The sequence below is a fragment of the Maniola jurtina genome, chromosome 25 (genome assembly GCF_905333055.1).
Source record: "Maniola jurtina chromosome 25, ilManJurt1.1, whole genome shotgun sequence".
NCBI classification, from domain to species: Eukaryota; Metazoa; Arthropoda; class Insecta; order Lepidoptera; family Nymphalidae; genus Maniola; species Maniola jurtina.
Window position 1 is genome coordinate 7,195,574 of NC_060053.1, and position 20,937 is coordinate 7,216,510.

General features: G+C 32.5%; 1 protein-coding gene across 5 annotated transcripts in view; it reads right to left on the reverse strand.

Moving 5' to 3' along the window:
* Positions 1-20,937, reverse strand: part of LOC123877961 (nephrin) — a 341,522-nt gene that overhangs the window by 147,651 nt on the left and 172,934 nt on the right. For all 5 annotated transcript variants that reach the window (XM_045924911.1, XM_045924908.1, XM_045924910.1 and 2 more), the window contains exon 5: positions 2,722-2,880. In XM_045924911.1, the coding sequence (XP_045780867.1) occupies positions 2,722-2,880 (159 nt within the window). The remainder of the gene's footprint in view (positions 1-2,721; positions 2,881-20,937) is intronic.

A 20,937-nucleotide genomic window follows, 5' to 3' on the forward strand; every position in this document is an offset into this window, starting at 1 on the left:
GGGTATCATAGGCTTTACCTGTACATTCTAAAACAGATTGTTATTTATTTGTGTGCCTAATAGTTTTTGGTCTGTCGTGCAAAATGTCGGAAAAAATACCCGAGTACGGAACCCTCCGAGTCTGACTCGGACTTGGCCGGTTTTTTTTAATACAAATTGTACGACCTTTGCCTATCTGGAGTTAAGCATTTTGCACAGTTTATCCTGGTTCCGAGTGTAAACTTTCACCACCATTATCAGCTTAAAAAGTGTCTCTCCGTCACTTGCTCCATACAAACTTAGTTCCAATTTCATTCGAATATTAAACAAAGTCCATGAAATTTTGCAGACATATTCTAGAAACTAATATCTATTTCTGTGGTTTTCCAGATTTCTGTTAAAATATTCGGTTTCAAAATTACGCGGTCTTAATAATTCACATACAAATCTTTGAGCACCTGTAATTTTAAAACTACGTATTTTTAGAAAAATCTAAAACACCACAGACACAGATATTAGTTTCTAGAATATGTCTGCAAAATTTCATGGACTTTGGTTGCTTAATATTCAAATGAAATTGGAACTACAATTGTATGGAGTAAGTGACGGAGAGAGCCCTGTTAAAAGGTTCCAAATTGCGTTCCGGCAGTTTGCTTAATTTCAAAGTGGACGCAAACTAAAAATAGGGCAGGAAGTTTCTTCCATTGTGAGCCGAAATGAGGGATAAACTCCGCATAATGCGGGAGGCAATTTTTGAGTGACTGTTTTTTAGGTCAGAATGCACATTATTGACCAGAACTTCTCTCTTTTTCTGTACATATTTTAGTGCATAAATGGACGGTAGGCATACATATTTTTTTCATATTTCGTATTTCTTTCATACTTAAATTATGAACTATCGGACGCCTGCGTCTTTGTCTGCGGGAAAGTTTAATTTTTTTAATAATAAAACAGCGAGCAAACCAGCAGACGGGTCACCTGATGTTAAGTGATGACCTCCGCCCATGAACATTTGCAGCACCTGAGGCACCCCCGATGCCGCCGCCCGGCCTTTCAGGAATTTGTTGGATTGAATAACCCCACGTTGTAATCTCGTCTGTCTGTAATCTTTCTGCTATCTTTTTCTCCGATTATCCGAACACCGATTTTGAAAAAACGAACAGTTGAACTCTGTGCACCAAATTTCGTCGAAATCCGATGCTCGGTGAAAAGCAAACAGACAGAAAGACACACTTTCGCATTATTAGATGTATAGATTTCGAGTTAGATTTTGAAACGTCTTAAACTTTAGTGTACCTAGTATATTCCTTGGTCTGAAACAAAATAACAGTCAGTTGCAGTCAGTATTTTGTGCGTTGCAATCATAGACATACTAGTTTTCGCTAGTGTTTATATACTATCTCTATGGTTGCAATTTTCAAAATCGATAATGACACGACGACGTCAAACCCATTCGCTTCGACTATCTAGTTGATAAAAAAAATAGTATGAGAGCCAATAAAGATATTTTTTAATGCATTGCTAATGACTGCAATTACAATTTTTAGCCGACTTCAAAAGAGGAGGAGTTTCTCAATTCATCTGTATTTTTTTTAATTATGTACGTTTGTTACGCAATTACGTTGACATACTAACTTTATATCGATTACTAGCCATAATCATCTTCTAATGAAACCCTAAAAAAGAGAAAAAAAACGAACGATTATTAATAAACAAATTAGTCGTCTTGAGAAATCTGCCTTTTATCGAGAAGTAGTTCTTATTATAGACTAAAAGATCTATTTTTTTTGCTATATTTATAAAACAAACGTTTTACTAACTCATTTCCAAAAATTTAAATCTATTGATTAAAATCGAAAAACAGAAGGATACATAAATTCAAATTATGAGCATAAAAATATAAAGAACGAAATATTGTAATCCATTTTTCTTAACTCCTTGTTTTTATATTAATTCTTAATATAATAACTACAAGAGTAATGTAAAATTCAGCCAAGTAACAACACTTTGAGCCATTTATCCACAGGCTCTTGGTCTATTTCGGTATTTTCAGCAGATTTTCAGAATGACATATGTCGGACGCATGCTGTCAGTTACGAACGGTATTTTTAATTGTCGATTTATTTTCCGTGATTTTAACGTTCGTTTTTAAACTTCATCCGAGCGTTTTGTCGGCATTCCATCAGTTAATATTTTATTATTTATTGCATAGCGCAAAATGGCTATAAATTCCACTTTATAAAAGACTATCTTATAGCCGCGACTTTGCCCACGTGGACTACACAAATTTCAAACCCCTATTTTACCCCCTTAGAGATTGAATCACACTAATATTATCACACTAATCACACTAATATTATAAAGGCGAAAGTTTGTGTGTGTGTGTGTGTGTGTGCGCGCGTGTGTGTGTGTATGTTTGTTACTCCTTCACGTAAAAACCACTGGACGGATTTGGCTAAAATTTGGAATGGAGATAGATTATACCCTGGAGTAACACATAGGGTACTTTTTATCCCGAAAAATCAAAGAGTTCCCTCGGGATAGTGAAAAACGTATATCCACGCGGACGAAGTCACGGGCATCAGCTAGTTACCTTATATTCTTTCTTAGCGGGTATCTGCTATCTGCATATCAATTTTAGCCTGATCCGTCCTGTAGTTTGAGCTGTACGTTGATAGTTCAGTCAGTCAGTCAGTCAGTCAGCTTTTCCTTTTATAAGTTACTCTTTAAATAGAATCTTACCTTTATCACCCTTCATCTCCTGGTTCCCTCGATACCACACAATCTTGGCAGCTGGCTTGGCGTTCCTGACTTGGCACTCCAAGACCACGTCCTCTCCCTCTTTCATCTCGAGCTTAGAGTTGTGAGGATGGTTGACTATCTCCACTGCGTTTGGGGGCGCTGTAACAATAGAGAAAGGAAAATTAATAAAAAAAGTAAAAAAATCGGTCAAGTGCGAGTCGGTTTTCACCAACGTACAGCTCTACGTACTTTTTTTTTATTTTCATGATAGTCATTTTGAAATTCGCCATCTTGGTTTTTTTTATTTGTTGTTATAGAGGAAATAGACATACAAACAAATAAATACAACCAGCGCGAAGTTGAGTTGTTCATTATATAGATTTCCGCAATTTCAATTATTTCTTATCAAACAGAGCTTCAGTAGTTCAACGGTTGAGGAGCGGACTGAATCCCGAAAGGTCAACGGTTCAAACCCCACCTGTTGCACTATTGTCGTATCTACTCCTAGCACAAGCTTTACGCTTAGTTGGAGGGGAAAGAGGAATATAAGACATTATTAGCATGGCTAGTAATAATAAAATCTTTAAAGAAAAAAAACAAGGTAAATTATTGTACTAAGTGATTTCACTAGTTTGCTACAAGTCTACAGAAATTTCTACGCCAATTTCGGATCGTCTTGCAGTATTTATTTAGGACGGTGTCCGCTAATTTCTAAGAAACTTCCAGAACAATAAGCCCGCCATTTATTATCTAAGAACGCTTTAATTCATTATTTTTGTTTAGTCATCTAAATTAAGATAAAACAATATTTTGAGCAAAATAATTTATCAGCCCGCACTTAAGCCGATATTCGCTGAAAACCGTGAATTTACGGGAGGCTGTAGGGTTGCCACTTGTCAACCTTAAAAAAATCAATGCTTTGCTCTACCACAGTTCACGACAGTTGGTGAACTCGTAACAAAACGTCGAGGCTTCACCTACATTGGCAGGCGTTAAATGTTATCTACATTTGACGCTAGGTAGGCTATGAAACAACCCACCAGCCACCCAGCCATTATAGATAGACAATTTTGCCATTCATCATCCATTATCATCACCAATGGAAGTTTTTGCCAACACTGAGCAAGATATTTGAGAAAATCATGCTCAACCAACTGCTTCAGCATTTCAATTTAAATAAGCTACTCCATTCTGAACAGTATGGCTTCACTAAAGGTCGATCAACAACCGACGCGGCCGCAATGCTGTTAAAGCATATATTCAATGCGTGGGAGGGGTCACAGAATGCCATTGGTATTTTCTGTGATTTATCCAAGGCATTTGATTGCGTTGAGCACGAGACTCTTTTAGTTAAATTGAGCCACTATGGAATCAAAGACACTGCGCTTGGTCTCATTGCGTCCTATCTTAGTGATCGTATTCAAACAGTATGTGTGAATGATGTGAAGTCATCCGGATCAGCCTCACTAATGGGTGTTCCTCAAGGCTCTATTCTAGGTCCTTTCATGTTCTTAGTATACATAAACGATTTACCATATGTAGTCCAAAATATTTGCGATATCGTACTATTTGCTGACGATACGTCTTTGATTTTTAAAGTCGATAGAAATAAGGACAATTTTGACGATATAAATGGTGCCATATCTCAGGTAACTCACTGGTTTACTGTAAATAATCTACTTTTAAATGCAAAAAAAACTAAGTGTATTGAATTCGCACTGCCCAATACCAAGAACACAAGTAACATTAATTTAATGATAAATAATGATATTTTGAAAATAGAAGAGACTACAGTAGTGTTGAATTGGGGATCCTGTATCAAAATCCATGGGGATTTTGGATCACTCTCGCTAACGCTCGTTCGCTACGCTCACCGTGATACAAAATCCCCATGAATTTTGATACAGGATCCCCAATGTAGGCTACTGTCCACAACAACACATTAAATAAATGGAGTATTCCTAAATCCAAGCAACAATTAATCACTATCAACAGTGAGACAAAATCCTCAATGACTAGTTATTGCGGATCCTATATCATACGCCCGCACCGCACAGTGGATGATATAATACGATGAGTTCGACGAGACTGCGGCATTCATAAGAAATGCGAACGAGCCCATATGCATGATAATTTTACGTCTAAAAGTTTGCTCTCGCATAGTTAACCATTTGATTTGTTGCGCTCAAATTATTTTTGTATATTGATCGTGTTTCTGCTTGATCCGGCATTGCTGTATTCATTAGTATGAATTTCGATCGATTGATTCGAGGCTTGCGCATACTTATAATAGGTTGGATAAAGGTAGACTCTTTAAATGTTTATAGCTCATCAGAAATATATTCGTATTACATTAACGATTGCTTTTCCACATATCGGACATAACATTTTATCCAACGATAAAGCACATTTAGTACACGTTATAGCATGACCACATGGTATATAACACGCAGCTACTTCTTCTACAAGACAAATTTTGCAGCAAAGTGTTTCTTTAATATTTTCAACACATAATATGTTTCTGTCTGCAAAAGAACTTATTATATTGTTATTTACAAATTGTTCAGATACTTTTGATGCACCACAAACATCTTTGCTATCACTTTGTAGGTATGTTTCACCCTTCACAAGTAAAACATAGGGACAGGACGGAAACCAGCGTGCGTGCTCCGACCATGGATGATCTTCGATGCCCCAGTCTTTGAGCCTGCCATCACAAAAGTAACAAATCACGCGATCACTATCTCCTGTATAAAAAAAACCAGCATCAGCCATTTCTTGAGGTTTTTGATTTAAATCTTGAGGCCAGGTATCAAAACTTCGCAATCTTGCGATTTGAGTTGCATAGCGAGGATATTTAGGATATATTAACTCCATTCTGATCTACAAACAATGAATTTTGGATAAAGATTTATTAGTAAAAATATATTATAGCAGATTTCTAGTAAGGTGTGCAAGCTTATCATACATTATTATTTATCGAAAATTAATTCTTTAATGATGAATTTAGACACATTTCCCGCTATTTAAATATATTTCGATTGTTATAAATACTTTGATAAATAGAGATTAATGGACGAAAAAAATACGTACAATGCGTACTAATATAATAAATTCACTGATGCCCCCACGACTTCATCTGCATGGATTTAGGTTTTTAAATCCTGCGGGAACTCTATGATTTTCCGAGATAAAAAGTTGTCTATATCTCTCCAGTTCTTTTACTATACCCACGAAAAATCATGTCGATTCGTTGCTCCGTTGCGACGTGATTGAAGGACGAACCAATAAACAAACAAACAGACACACTTTAGCATTTATAATAAGTATGATTAGTGATGCAAAAAGGCGTCTGTCTAAACTAAAGACTAACGGCTGAATCTTGCCGAAATTTGATACACAGACAATTCACATCTTGGAGACGGATCCAGGATATTTTTTGACGTCGAAAATTAAAGGATTTCCACTCAAGTTTTAAATCAAATTCGCAAGGAAGAAGATTGAAGCATCAAATAGGAGCAAATATTATTAGACCTTTCACAAATTTTATACCTACCTATGGAAAGTAGTAAAATGTATAACCTTTTAACATTTTAACTATCGCGAGTCCGACGCATACCATTCCTTTTACGGTTAGATCTCAATTCACTGCGTAACTATAAACAACAGCGTCTTCCATGCTTCAAAATCGAACACCTATAGCTGATGCGGCAATAATTTATACGTAAGACAGTGTTCATACGAATGTATAAATCTAGTCTGATTACTTTCGCAAATATAAGTTTTATGTTGTGATGATTTAGTGTTTAAAGTTACATGCGCAAATGTTTAAATCTAATTTATTTCAATCCATTTCGTTTATTATGAAAGAGGTTTTAGAATTCGAGCGTATAAATAGGTCGATCCTAAGCGTCACCATTCCTTTCTTTCCGAGTTTTGGATACGACGACAACAACAGTCGAAATAAAGTATGTAAGTATTTTTATTTTATATGTTTATTTTTGAATTAAGCAACTAGGTACCTATTGAATTTTTATTTGGAGTTTTCATGTTGATAGTTACTTAAATTGTTTTTCAGGGCCTCTTCATCTTTCATCAATCCATTTGACGAAGACGAAGACCCCATCGCTTTGGTGCAGCCCCCATCAACATCGAAGTCTCTTAAGAAGAAACGTGAGGTGAAGCGGAAGAAGACGATCAAGAAAAAGGAGGTGACTTCTTCTGCTCCGAAGAATCCGTTCGAATCGAGCGGATCGGAATCTGAACCCGAAACGTCTCCAAATACACCTACGAGTCCATCTGTTAAGCGGAGGAGGTTTATTACCGAATCTGAGGTGAGTTGTCTTATTTATATTTTATTGGATTAAAGCTTTTAAAAGACTTCCCAATAAGAATGTTGTTAGGCAATTGGTCTGTATATAAATTTATGAATATAGTTTGTTAAAGTTATTATTTTGTTAGGGATCATATCCGAAGGGTACCAGTGGGATCCTATTACTAAGCTACCGCTGTCCGCCCGGACGTCTGTCTGTCAGCGGGCTTTATCTCATGAACCATAATAGGTAGAGAGTTGAAATTATCGCAGATGATACTAAATTGAATATTTTTCAATTTCAGGATGAATCTACTAGCAAGCCAGTGCGCGCTGCGAAATTGAGAAGTTTTCTCAGTCGGCGCGTTGCGTCGGGGTATACATCCCAATCAGACCCATCGAAGAAAGGCAGCTACTACTTCGAGCTGCGCGTCTACAACTCTGAAGAAGTGGAGAAACTCGCGAACAATGAGCGTTGGAAGCATGCCATCTGCACACTAAAACTTGCAACTGATTTAAATTCGGTGGTATGGAAGTCCCTCACCAAATTAATTGATGATAGTAAGGCTGAACTAAAAAATATTCAGCCCATTTTATACCCTGCAAATGAAAATAATTTCTAAGATAAATTTTGTAAATTAAATTTTGTAAATCTTAGAAATTATTTTCATAAATAAATTCAAAAAATATTTCATCTGCAACATATTGTATATAATAAGTATGACAATTAAATTACTATCTTTATGTTTGTGCCTGTAAATATTTTTTAACGTGTTTTTTTTACAGAAATTACAAAGCCTAAACCATACAAAGCCTAGACCATACAAAGCCTAGATCATACAAAGCCTAGACCATACAAAACCTAGACCATACAAAGCCTAGACCATATGAAACTAGAAATATAAAAACTAGAACCATATGAAACTAGAACCATATAAAATTAAATTAACGTGTTTTTTTTACAGAAATTACAAAGCCTAAACCATACAAAGCCTAGACCATACAAAGCCTAGATCATACAAAGCCTAGACCATACAAAGCCTAGACCATATGAAACTAGAAACATAAAAACTAGAACCATATGAAACTAGAACCATATAAAATTAAATAAAAATGTCTAAATGTTCATATCGAAAGATTTGAAGTTGGGATATTAATAACGTGATACTTACAGCCCTTATACTCTTACTAAGTCTGCACATTGTCTGAAAATAACTAGATTACTTTATTTTAATACAGTCATCTCATAACTATCCAAAATTTAAAATCTAGAACTGAGAAACTAGAACCATACAAACTAGATACTTGACATGTTTGAATGTTGATATCGAAACATCGCATTACTTCCATTCTATTAATAACTGTTTACTGTTTATTAGCCAATAGCTTGATTTATTATTTAGCTGTATTTCCTTACCGATTTTTTATACGCAGAATATTAAAACCAGAACTGAGAAACTAGATACTAAATAGATAAACAAGATAAGCAATTCTATGAAATTGAAAATGTTTTTCTGCAAAGAGTGTAACCTTTATGTTAAAACATCTATATCGTCACATAACAGAACAAATACTCATAAATCTAATAGTTTATTTCAATCTAGATATGAGAATGTGCAAATTATAAAAACGGCTTTTAGAAACAGAATAATCAGTTACAAAGTAAATCCGACCTCTACAACTTTAGTTCCAGAGAGTTTTTTTTCACAAATATTTAAAACCACACGCGAGATCATAAATATATCTCTAAAGCAACACACTGCCATTAAAGTAAATTTCGAGTTATTTGTTTCGTATATTTTACCAAAAAATTTTGAAAAGTCTATTAAATCTTTCAGTACTAAATATGGTATTATAGTCCAAAGTACTGATATTGATAATTTTTTATTACAATGTGCTCAAAAGTTAACTTGCAAATGCGCAGAATTCGAACAGTCAGAATCTGGTTGGACAATTGATTCTATCAGTCATTTGGAGATAAATATTAATAAATATAATCCTCTGAAAGGTGGATCATATTTGGCATTACCATCACATATAAGAAATACAAAATCATGTCTAAATATTCATAATTTCGATGATTGTTGCTTTTTATGGTGCATTGCTGCTAAAATGTATCCTACAAAACTTAATTCCAATAGAGTTTCATCATATCCTCATTATTCATTGCTTTTTGACATAAGAAATATGACATTTCCTCCGGGAATTGAAGATATTAAAACCTTTGAGAAGAACAATCCAACTATTAGTGTAAATGTTTATGGGTTAGAAGCCAATAATACAGTTACAGGTCCTTTGTATGTGACTTTAGCTCGAAAACTTACCCATGTTAATTTATTATATATTACTAAAAATGACAAAGCCCATTACTGTTTGATTAAAGACTTTGGCCGACTTGTGCGAAGGCAATTAACAAAACACAAGTCTAAAATATTTTTATGTGATGAATGTTTTTTATATTTCGCAAATGAACAAAAACTACACAATCACGATTGTGCTAAAAGACAAACTGTACTTCCAGAAGATGGTAGTAAGTTGCATTTTTCAAACTATGAGAGAACTCAAAGAATTCCTATCGTGATATATGGCGATTTTGAGAGCTTGCTTTGTAAATATTCAAACGAAAATAAATCTCTTTATACTGAAGATATACAAACACATGAACCATCTTGTTTCGCTTATTACATATGTTGCCATTCTAAACCTGAGCTTAATGACTTTGTAAGCTATCGCGGACCAAACTGTGGTAAAAAATTTGTTGAAAGCATTACGCGAGATGTAAAAAGATTGCACGGTATTTTAAATACAAATAATCCAATGTTTCCTCTTACTACCGAAGAGTTGACTTCATATAATGAAGCAAAAATTTGCTGCATCTGTAAAACAATGTTTAAAAAATATGATATAATAGTAAAGGATCATGACCATTTTACAGGTAAATACCGAGGCCCTGCTCACAACACTTGTAACATAAATGCAAAAAAATGTACGTTTATACCGATCATTTTTCATAACTTGAGTGGTTATGATTGCCACTTATTTATTAAAGAATTATCAGAAATTACCGGAAAAACGAGCTTGATACCAAAATCTAAAGAAAAATATATATCATTCACAAAATTTTTACCTATTGATAAAACAAATGCTGCTCAACTGAAGTTTATCGATTCATTTAATTTTTTGAGTTCGGGTTTGGATAAACTGGCAAAGAGTCTTCATCCGAATGATTTTCAGCATATGCGTGTATTTATTAAGGATGAACACTTATTAAATTTGGCCTGTAAAAAGGGTGTCTATTGTTATGATTATATGGATGCATGGGAGAAATATAATGAAACAAAGTTACCAAAACATTCGATTTTTTTTAATAAACTCACAGGTGAAAATATTTCCATTGAGGATTACGAACACGCTTTAAAAATATGGAAAACTTTTGGTATAAAAAACTTAGGAGAGTATACAGATTTATACTTACAATGCGATGTCTTATTACTATGCGACGTTTTTGAAAAGTTCAGAAATATGAGTTTAGACTATTATAATTTAGACCCCTGCTATTATGTATCATCTCCATCTTTAAGTTGGGACGCAATGTTGTTATATACTAAAGTTGAGCTTGATTTGATTTCTGATGTGGATATGTATCAGATGTTAGAAAAAGGTATTCGAGGTGGTTTAGCCCAGTGTTCATTGAGATATGCTGAAGCAAACAATAAATATTTACCATCCTACAATAAAAATGAGTCAAGTACGTACTTAATTTATTTAGACTGTGTCAACCTTTACGGTTTTGCTATGATGCAAAAAATGCCAATGCGTGACTTTAAATTTTTAAATGAAAATGAAATTAAAAATTTTGATGTAAGGAACATTTCTAAAAAAAGTCAGTGTGGATATATTCTCGAGGTAGATTTATGTTATCCGGATAATATTCATGATGCTCATTCAGACCTACCATTTGCTGCGGAAAAATATTCTCCTGCTCAAAATCAAAGCAAAAAATTGGTGGCAAATTTATATAATAAACATCGTTTTGTTATTCATTATATGCACTTGCAAGAATGCTTAAAGAATGGTTTATTGCTTTTAAAAATATACAGAGTGCTATCTTTTTATCAGGACAACTTTTTAGAGCCTTATATTTTTTTAAACACAAGTCTCAGACAAAATGCCAAGTCTGATTTTGAGAAAGACTTTTTTAAAAAGCAGAATAATTCTATTTTTGGAAAAACGATAGAAAACAAAAGGAAGCAGGTTGACGTAAAACTAGTAAACGTTTGGAGAGATACTACAAATAATACTAATAAATTGAATGGAGCGGAAAAATATATTAGTGCACCACATTTTCACAGTTTATCAATTTTTTCTGAAAACTTAGTAGCTATTCAATTGAAAAAAACAAAAATTGTCTTAGATCGACCAATATATATTGGATTCACGATTCTTGAACTGTCGAAAACGCATTTGTATCATTTTCATTATTCGGTCATAAAAAGAATCTATGGAAATAATGTTCAGTTATGTTATACGGATACTGATAGTTTACTATATCTTGTAAAAACTGATGATTTTTATGAAGATATGAAAGATAACATTCATTATTTTGATACTAGCAATTTTGAAGATGATAATATTTTTAATATGCCGAAAGCTAATATGAAAATACCTGGATATTTTAAAGACGAAATGGGAGGAGAAATCATTTCTAAATTTGTTGGTTTACGCGCAAAATTATATTGTTTACTTTCTGAGAAAAAAACTATCAGTAAAGCAAAGGGTATCACGAAGCCTGTGACAAAAAAATTAAACTTTGAGAAATATAAGAAAGCCTTATTTTGCAATGAAAATATAAGAGATGATATGTTTGTCATACGATCAAAAAATCATCAGGTTTTTACTCAGAAAATTAATAAATTAGTATTAAATAGTGATGATAATAAAAGGCAAATAATGGAAAATGATTTTAAAACTTTGCCTTGGGGGCATTACAGCACGATTCTTTAGTAAAAATATTATGCTAAGTACCTATGTATTTTACAAATTTTTATGTGTCTAATTTTAATATTAGTTTTAATGGTAATTTAGCATTTAATAAATTTGATTAAGTTTACCACAGTGTTTTATTTCAAATAAAATCACAACATATTTTATATTCCCTTTATTAATTCAACCAATTATTTACATTACTTCATAAACTTAGTACTTAACATAAGATTAACGTATTATAAAAACTTACTACTTAATGGAAAATATTCGGACTACAACTTACTTGCATGATATGAAAATATAAAATATACTTTATACTTTAATTAGAACTCATTTATGCTTTTTATTTTTACAATCGCAAAATAACAATAAAATAATATTAAATTTAACTATTCAGGCACACTTAGCTTTTGTATAATCCTATTAATTAAATCTTCTGTAGCATCCATCATATTGTCATAATTATCACTCACTATGTACTGTACACTCAAATTAGTCTTTGCACTGTTCTCCTGTTCTTTACTATCAATTTCAAGTATTTCAATTTTTATAATGTGGCTTCCCTTTGCTTTATTTTTCCGTATAACAAAAGATGAATCTGGAGCTGGTGAAATCACATGATCTATTTTTGGAAGCTTCTTTTTTAAAGACAATTTATTTTTCTTTTTTATGGTTTTCAAACTGGTGTTATTTTCAAGTGTTTCATTATTTTTTTGCTCACGTAAAGCTTTCAATCTATTCTCTTCTTCTCTTTCTAAAATAGCATCCAAGTCTTGAGCTCCATAAAATGGATTATTCATACTTGTGTTTCTTTCGTCATCCGTGAAATAAAAGTCCGACATGATGCTGTAACAAAATACAAAATTTTATAAATATAACAATAAAACAACATTTATAAAAATATCAATAAACAAATTCTAAAATAGAAAAGAATACAGTCAAAATATTATATAAGTAATTTTTTTCACTAACCAGAAGCGAGTGAGTTCCTTGCGTGAGAAGATCTGGGAATGAAAATTGTTTAGTAACAAATCTATGGAGTCAAGTTTTCAAAACAATTGTATATACTTGTATGACATTCGTCCGCATTATGCAATCTCTAGCGACATGTTAGAACCTGTTTAGTATTAAGTTCTTACGAATTTCAATTTCATACTATTATCACAAGGTTTAAATTAAAATGTATACCTACATTTTAATATAATCATCGACAAATAATAGTGCGCTAGACAAGTGCGAAGTGAAACACGAATGTGATACCTACAAGCAATACCTTAAAATTTAAATCAACTAGCAATAATATGAAGTTATTTAATAAGTTGCATTTTTAAAATTATCATCAATCAGTAATATGAAGTTGATAAAACAGGCTGAATCATTAAAAATAAATTATATAGATGTTGAAACACCACCACTATGCTTTAGCCGACATAGTAAACTTCTACCAAACATAATTCGATGCATAATTTGCGGACCCTCCAACTGTGGGAAAACAAATATTATGATAAACTTATTATTGCACGAAAATGGACTTAAATTCCAAAATGTTTATATTTACTCAAAGTCCACTTTTCAATCTAAATATTGTTTCCTACAAAAAGTTTTTCAAAATACTCCAGATGTTAAATTTATTATGTTCAAAAATAGTGAAGAAGTTATTTCGCCAACTGAAGCCTTAAGAAATTCTATTTTCATTTTTGACGACGTGACTTGTGAAAATCAAGTTAATATTCGAAATTATTTTTCGATGGGCAGACACAAACAAATTGATTGCTTTTACTTGACCCAAACATATTCAAAAATTCCTAAGCAATTAATACGTGACAATGTTAACTTTTTAATTATTTTCAAGCAAGATGATATAAACTTAAAACATATATATAAGGAACATGTTAATTCTGATATGAGCTGGCATGTCTTTAAACAATTGTGTGCAAGTATTTGGAAAGATCCGTTTATGTTTTTATCAATCAACAAAGATTGCGAACTAAATAACGGTCGGTACAGAAAAACATTTGACATATTCGTGAAATTCGACTAACAATTTTACAATTATATACCACATACGAGACACAAATTTAGTCAGTCAAATGAGAGCACTGGTAAGAATACCTACCCATATTTAATTTAAAAATGGAAGCCGTTGTAAAGAAACAATTAATTAAATCAATTGAAACCATCAAAAAGAAAGCAAAACAAATGCGTGAAGAAGAAGATGATTTAGAACTAAAAAGGCGCAAACTTTTTAAATCCATAACGGATCCATTAGAATCCATAGTATTGCAAAAAAAAGAAAATAAAAACAATAGTCACCATGATTTACCAGATACATGTTCACCTTCAACTTCTGATAAAATTAAAAACATAGAAAATGATGATAAAAATTATGTAACACCAAAACCAATAACTTCTACCCAAAATTTTGAAGAAATCGAAGAATTCTATACTCCATCTCCAACGCCTGAAAAAAGCAATGAAATCTATAATTTGAATGTACCTTTTGGTGTACGTAATGAAAATAGTAATTTAATGATTGGAAATACAAAAGTAACATTTTCAGATGGTGATGCTCATAGCAAAAATATGATGGCTAAAATAGGAAATAGATCCTATGAAGTAACCCCAGGTTTGGCAGAATTATTATTTCAGAGTAAACCAGATGTAAAGATTGTATCTGATCAAGATAAATTAGTATATAAAGATATTTTATGCAATACTAGTGCACATAGGAGAGATTATAACCCTACGAATCAGATTAAAGGCGATAAAGGGACAAAATATACTAAAATTGTGAAACCTCTCTTTACTGATAGTGAATTAAAAGAAAAAAAACAAGGTGGTTTTATGCCAACTCTTAAAACTTTGAAAAAAAATACAGATTTCATATACTGGGATGATCCGAATGAGTTAGTAGATAGATTGAAAATTTTAATTGCTTCAAAAGATGCTGGCAACACTAGTCATGACAATGAGATTATATCAATAATTGAAGAACTTAAAGAAGCTGGTATAATAAAATAAGTATATAAAAATAAAACCTGGTTACATTTTTGCTTAGTTCTATAAACACTGTTGAACATGAATGTCAACAAGTTTGGTCATCATGTACACAAGAAACTGAAAATGGATAGCTCTGCCTTAGAAAATATCTTTGATGCTCAACATAAAATCATCAAACATGTTGGTACACCCATTGACCCAAACGACTGTGCTACTAAACTATATGTTGACAAATTCTTAGATGGGCTCTATATACGATTAAAAACAGTAGAGGAAACATTGTTGCAGTTAAAATCAGAAATAAATAGTCTAAAAAGGAATATAGAAGGTGTAAGTCGTAAATTCAAAAAATGAGCAAAGATAGTGTAGTAAATGAAATACATAAAAATGTTAGGAAAAATTTTCCTCGAAGACATGTTATACTTAAAGAAATTGATGATGTATGGCAGGCCGATTTAGTTGATATGCAATCATTCTCAAAAGATAATTCACAATATAAATATATTTTAACAGTCATCGATGCTTTTTCAAAGTATGCATGGGCATATCCGCTTAAACTTAAAAATAAAGAAACTGTGACTGAAGCATTTAGTAAGTTACTAGAAAAAGGTCGTGTTCCCAAAAATCTACAAACTGATTTAGGAACAGAATTTTATAATAGTTGTTTCAAAAAATTATTACAAAAATACGGTATAAATCATTATTCCACTTATTCCACTAAAAAGGCGTCAATAGTAGAAAGATTTATAAGAACGTTGAAAACTAAAATGTACAAGCAATTTAGCTTGCAAGGGAATTACAAATGGAATGATGGAACCCTCGAGCACATCATGAAAAAATATAACTCCACATTTCACAGAACAATTGGTACAGCTCCAGATAAAGTTAATGAAAAGAATAAACAAAATATACTAAAAAGATACAGACTACTACAATTATCAGCACCATCGCAGAAACGTTCAAAATTCAAAATTGGAGATTATGTAAGAATAAGCAAATACAAAGGAACTTTTGACAAAGGATATACTCCCAACTGGTCAACTGAAATTTTTAATATAGCTCAAGTTCAAAACACTCATCCAATTACTTACCTTCTAAAAGATGCAAGACAGCGACCTATTTTAGGATCATTCTATACTGAAGAATTACAAAAAACAAAACATCCTGATATATATCTTATTGAAAAGGTTTTAAAAACAAAAGGAAATAAATTATATGTCAAATGGTTAGGTCTGCCGCCTAGTGAAAACAGTTGGATAGATAAACTAAATCTTTTATAAACACATTTTATGTTAACAACTTTCAGTCTCTTATTATCTACGATACTGAGCAGAGTTCTCTTTTATTAAAAATGGAGAAACAACCATCCAAGCGTAAAATGACTTTGAGAAGAAAATCTAACAATTTGAAAACAAGTAATTCTGGTGCTGGTTTTAAGAAAAGCTTTAAGGATATTGTATCTCGCGCGAAAAAACATATCCATAAATTGAAACCTAAATGCAAAAAAGCTGCAATCGAATTAGCTCTTGCTGCTGCTAAGGAATTAGCAGCGACATCTTCAGTTAATGTACCGCGTATAATACCCATACCAAAGACAGGTGGGGTTTTGCCACTAGTCCCCATATTTGCAGGATTGTCTGCCGCGGGCAGCTTAGCGGGTGGTACTGCTAGTATAGTGAAAGCAGTCAATGCTATTAATTTAATGAAAAAAAAATTTCAAGAACTAAAGAGACATAACGAGAAGATGGAAACATTGTGTATCGGAAAAGGATTATTTATAAAGCCCTATGGTAATGGTTTGGGAATATACACAGCAAAGGAAAAAAACTGATTCGGCGGCTACCTAATCGTGCTCTAAGTAACTTGGATATTCTAAAAATTTCAAAAAATATTCCTTATTTCAGAGGTGTATTTATGAGAAATGAACTTCCAAAATATCCTTTTAAAAAAGAGTGTGGTATCATCAACTTAGATAGCTCTCAAAATCCTGGAACTCATTGGGTAGCCTATGCAAAAATAAATAATTACATTGAATACTTTGATAGTTATGGTAATTTGAAACCGCCTAAAGAATTTGTAAAATATGTGGGAGCGAATATTAATTATAATTATGACAATTATCAAGGATCTAATTCTTATAACTGTGGCCATCTATGTATCAAATTTCTTATTAATTTTTGGAATAAAAATTGAAAATAAATAGATGATACAAAAATATGTAAGCTCATTTAACCATCATGTCTATTACACTCACGATCGTGGGTGAAAAATCTATTCTAGAATCATTTTACGCCCCTCCTCTTATTTTGGAAGACGAATATGAGTGTGGCTTAGTATATTTTTCTGCATTTAATTCAATTCCAAATGTAGACTATAATAATAATGTGTTTGAATATGGAGAAGAGAAAAAAAGAATTCTTATTCAACCAGGTGCTTACGATTTACAAGATTTGTATGAATACCTAAAAGAAAGAGTTGAAAATTGTGAATTACAAATAAAATCTAACATCAATACAATGACATGCTCTTTGTACTGTACTGAAACTATAAACTTTAATTCAGAAAATAGTATTGGACCTATGCTAGGTTTTTCTAACGAAAAACTAAAAGCAAATAAATGGCATGAATCTACAGAATCCGTTAACATTCTACCACTGTCTGTCATAAGGATCGAATGTGATCTTGTACAGAGTTCGTACACTAACGGTTCTCCTTCACATATTATTTATGAGTTTGTGCCAAACATTCCTCCAGGTCATAGATTTATAGAATCTCCAAGTAATGTGATATATTTTCCGGTCAAAAGAAAGATAATTTCATCAATAACAATAAAAATTTTGGATTTGGAAGGCAATAATATAAATTTTAAGGGCGAAACTATTGTTTTGTGTCTTCATTTGAAAAAGTCAAAATGATCGTATTTAACAAAAGTAATTATTATAAAGAGTATAACCCAACTATTAAGAAAGTTATTACCAAGGAAAGTGTAAAACAAAGAAGACGTGTTAGAGTATATAAAAAAATTCATCAGAGTAATAAACAATTTCTTAAAGCCCTCGGCTTCAAAGTATGAGCCTCCTTCAGATCAACGAATTACCTGAATTCGATAACTCTATCGAGAGTTATGAGGTTCATACATATAATCCATACAATAACAGTTTCAATGAAAATGATGAAATTCGGATACCTATTCACCAGCAAGATATTTACGTGTTACCATCAGCCAGTTCCATTTACATTGAAGGAAAAGTTTCGGTGACTCATAAAGATCAAGCTGGCAAAGTTCAAAAGAAAAGTGTTGACTTCAGTAATAATGCAATTGCATTTCTTTTTCAAGATATCCGATACGAAATGAATGGTGTTGAAATCGATCGTATTAGAAATGCTGGAATAACTACAACCATAAAATCTTTCATTTCAATGAATAGCGGTGACAGTAAAGCGGCTGCTGCTTGGGGTTGGAATATAGACGGATTTAAAAATCAAAATGGAAATTTTAATGCTTTGATACCCTTAAATAAGATTTTAGGTTTTGCTGAAGACTACAATAAAATAATAATAAACTGTAAACATGAACTCATACTTAACAGAGGTAGTACTAACATAAATAGTGTTGTCATGGGTAGCGATGATATTGTAGACATTGATATACAGAGAATCCAATGGCGAGTACCACATATTAAAGTATCAGATCAGCAAAGATTAATACTTTTAAGGAAATTAGAAAAAGATAATCCCGTACAAATAGCATTTAGAAATTGGGATTTGTATGAATATCCATTATTGCCAAAAACTACCAAACATTCATGGGCGTTAAAGACTGCTTCTCAATTAGAAAAACCTCGATATGTTATATTTGGTTTGCAAACTAATAGAAAAAATGTTAAAAACAGAGACAGCACAATATTCGATCATTGTACATTAACCAATGTCACATTATTCCTGAATTCCCACTATTATCCGTATGATGCTTTAAATCTCAAGTTTGAGGAAAATAAATACAGTATATTATACGACATGTACACCAAGTTTCGTCAGTCGTTTTACAACCTTCCTATTGATCCACTGCTTGATCTTCATACATTTAAAGAAATAGCGCCTTTATTTGTCATAGATTGTTCCAGACAAAATGAAAATTTAAAAACTGGTCCAGTTGATGTTCGTCTGGAAATAGAAACGTCTCAGGAAATTCCAAGCAATACCAGCGCTTACTGTTTAATCATAAACGATCGTCTTGTGGAGTATAGGCCGCTGAGTAACATTGTTCGAAAACTATCATGAAAATTATTGTGGACGTTCAAGGTTTTAAAAATGATCAAAATTACTTTCTGCCTAAAGAGATTGCTATAGTGTATAGTGATCGAGTTCAAGTTTTGTTAATAAAACCACCATATCCCTATGAATGGCTAACAGACACAGAAAAGAAACAAGTTAAATGGATTGAAAAGAATAGAAAAATATTATGGAGCGAGGGAATCGTGCCTTACGAGACCTATAAATACCATCTAATAGATATTTTAAAAAATAATGATATTTATTGTAAAGGCCTTGAAAAGCAGTTATGGTTAAAAGATATATTAAGTAATCCTAACGTACATAATTTAGAAGATAAAGGATGTCCTCGTTTATTAACATTGTATGAGTTGTATAATTCACATTCTGACATATATAGTTGTGTTTATCATCCGACCATCTGTGCGCTGAAAAATGTAACTTGTTTAAAAAAGTGGTGTATGAATAATAAAGTTTTAGATGATTAAATATGCTTGTTTAATTTCCATATACCTGCTTCTTTTATTTAATTTACTGATTATACTCGTATTGAAAACACAATATTTGGTGTAGGTTGTTATAGCCAAATAGTTGTTTTTCATGTTGTAAAAATATTACATTTGAAGAGTAATTTTAAAATTCAAGGTTTCTTAGTACCTATCTAGTTTTATCAACATATTTGCTCGTGCAAATAGAATGAATATTTCGTTCTTAAACCATGTGAATAGTTTGTTCAAAATACGGATAGTTGATTAATTTTTGCTTGGATTTAGCTACACTCCATTTATTTAATGTGTTGTTGAGGACAGTAGTTTAGAATTGGGGAATTCTGTATCAAAATTGGTGGCGATTTTGGATCACGGCGAGCGAAGCGAGCGAGCGTAGCGAGAGTGATCCAAAATCCCCACCAATTTTGATACAGAATCCCCAATTCAACACTACTGACTACTACATTTTTGGGGATAACCTTAGATGCGAAGCTGCAATGGGGCACCCATATATCAACTCTTGCTGGCAAACTAAGCTCTGCTGCTTACGCGGTTAGAAAGATTCGACAATTAACTGACGTGGAGACCGCAAAGATAGTATATTTTGCTTATTTTCATAGTATTATGTCTTATGGAATCTTAATATGGGGTAGAGCGGCAGATATTGGGAGAATTTTTGTATTACAAAAAAGGGCAATACGCGCAATTTATAACTTAAAACCACGCGATTCACTTCGAGAAAAATTTAAGGAAATAGGTATCCTTACCGTAGCCTCTCAATATATTTACAACAACATAATTTTTGTAAGACAAAATATTCTTAGTTACAAGAAGGTTGGCGATCTACACAACAGGCTGACCAGACACCGTAACAGGCTTGCGACTCCTACACTCCGTCTCAGGAAGGTCCAAAAGTCATTTGTGGGAATGGGTATAATCTTCTATAACAAAATTCCTCAGTCAATTTTGGACTTGCCTTTACACAGGTTCAAAAAATCTATTAAAAATATGCTCTTGAGAAAAGCATATTATACTATCGAAGATTATGTAAATGATAAAAAAGCGTGGATTTGAACTTCGATTCGCTCCAGCAATGCGCAGGACTTCAATTGCTTTTATACATGGCATAATATTGTATATCAAATCTTTGAAAAGAGC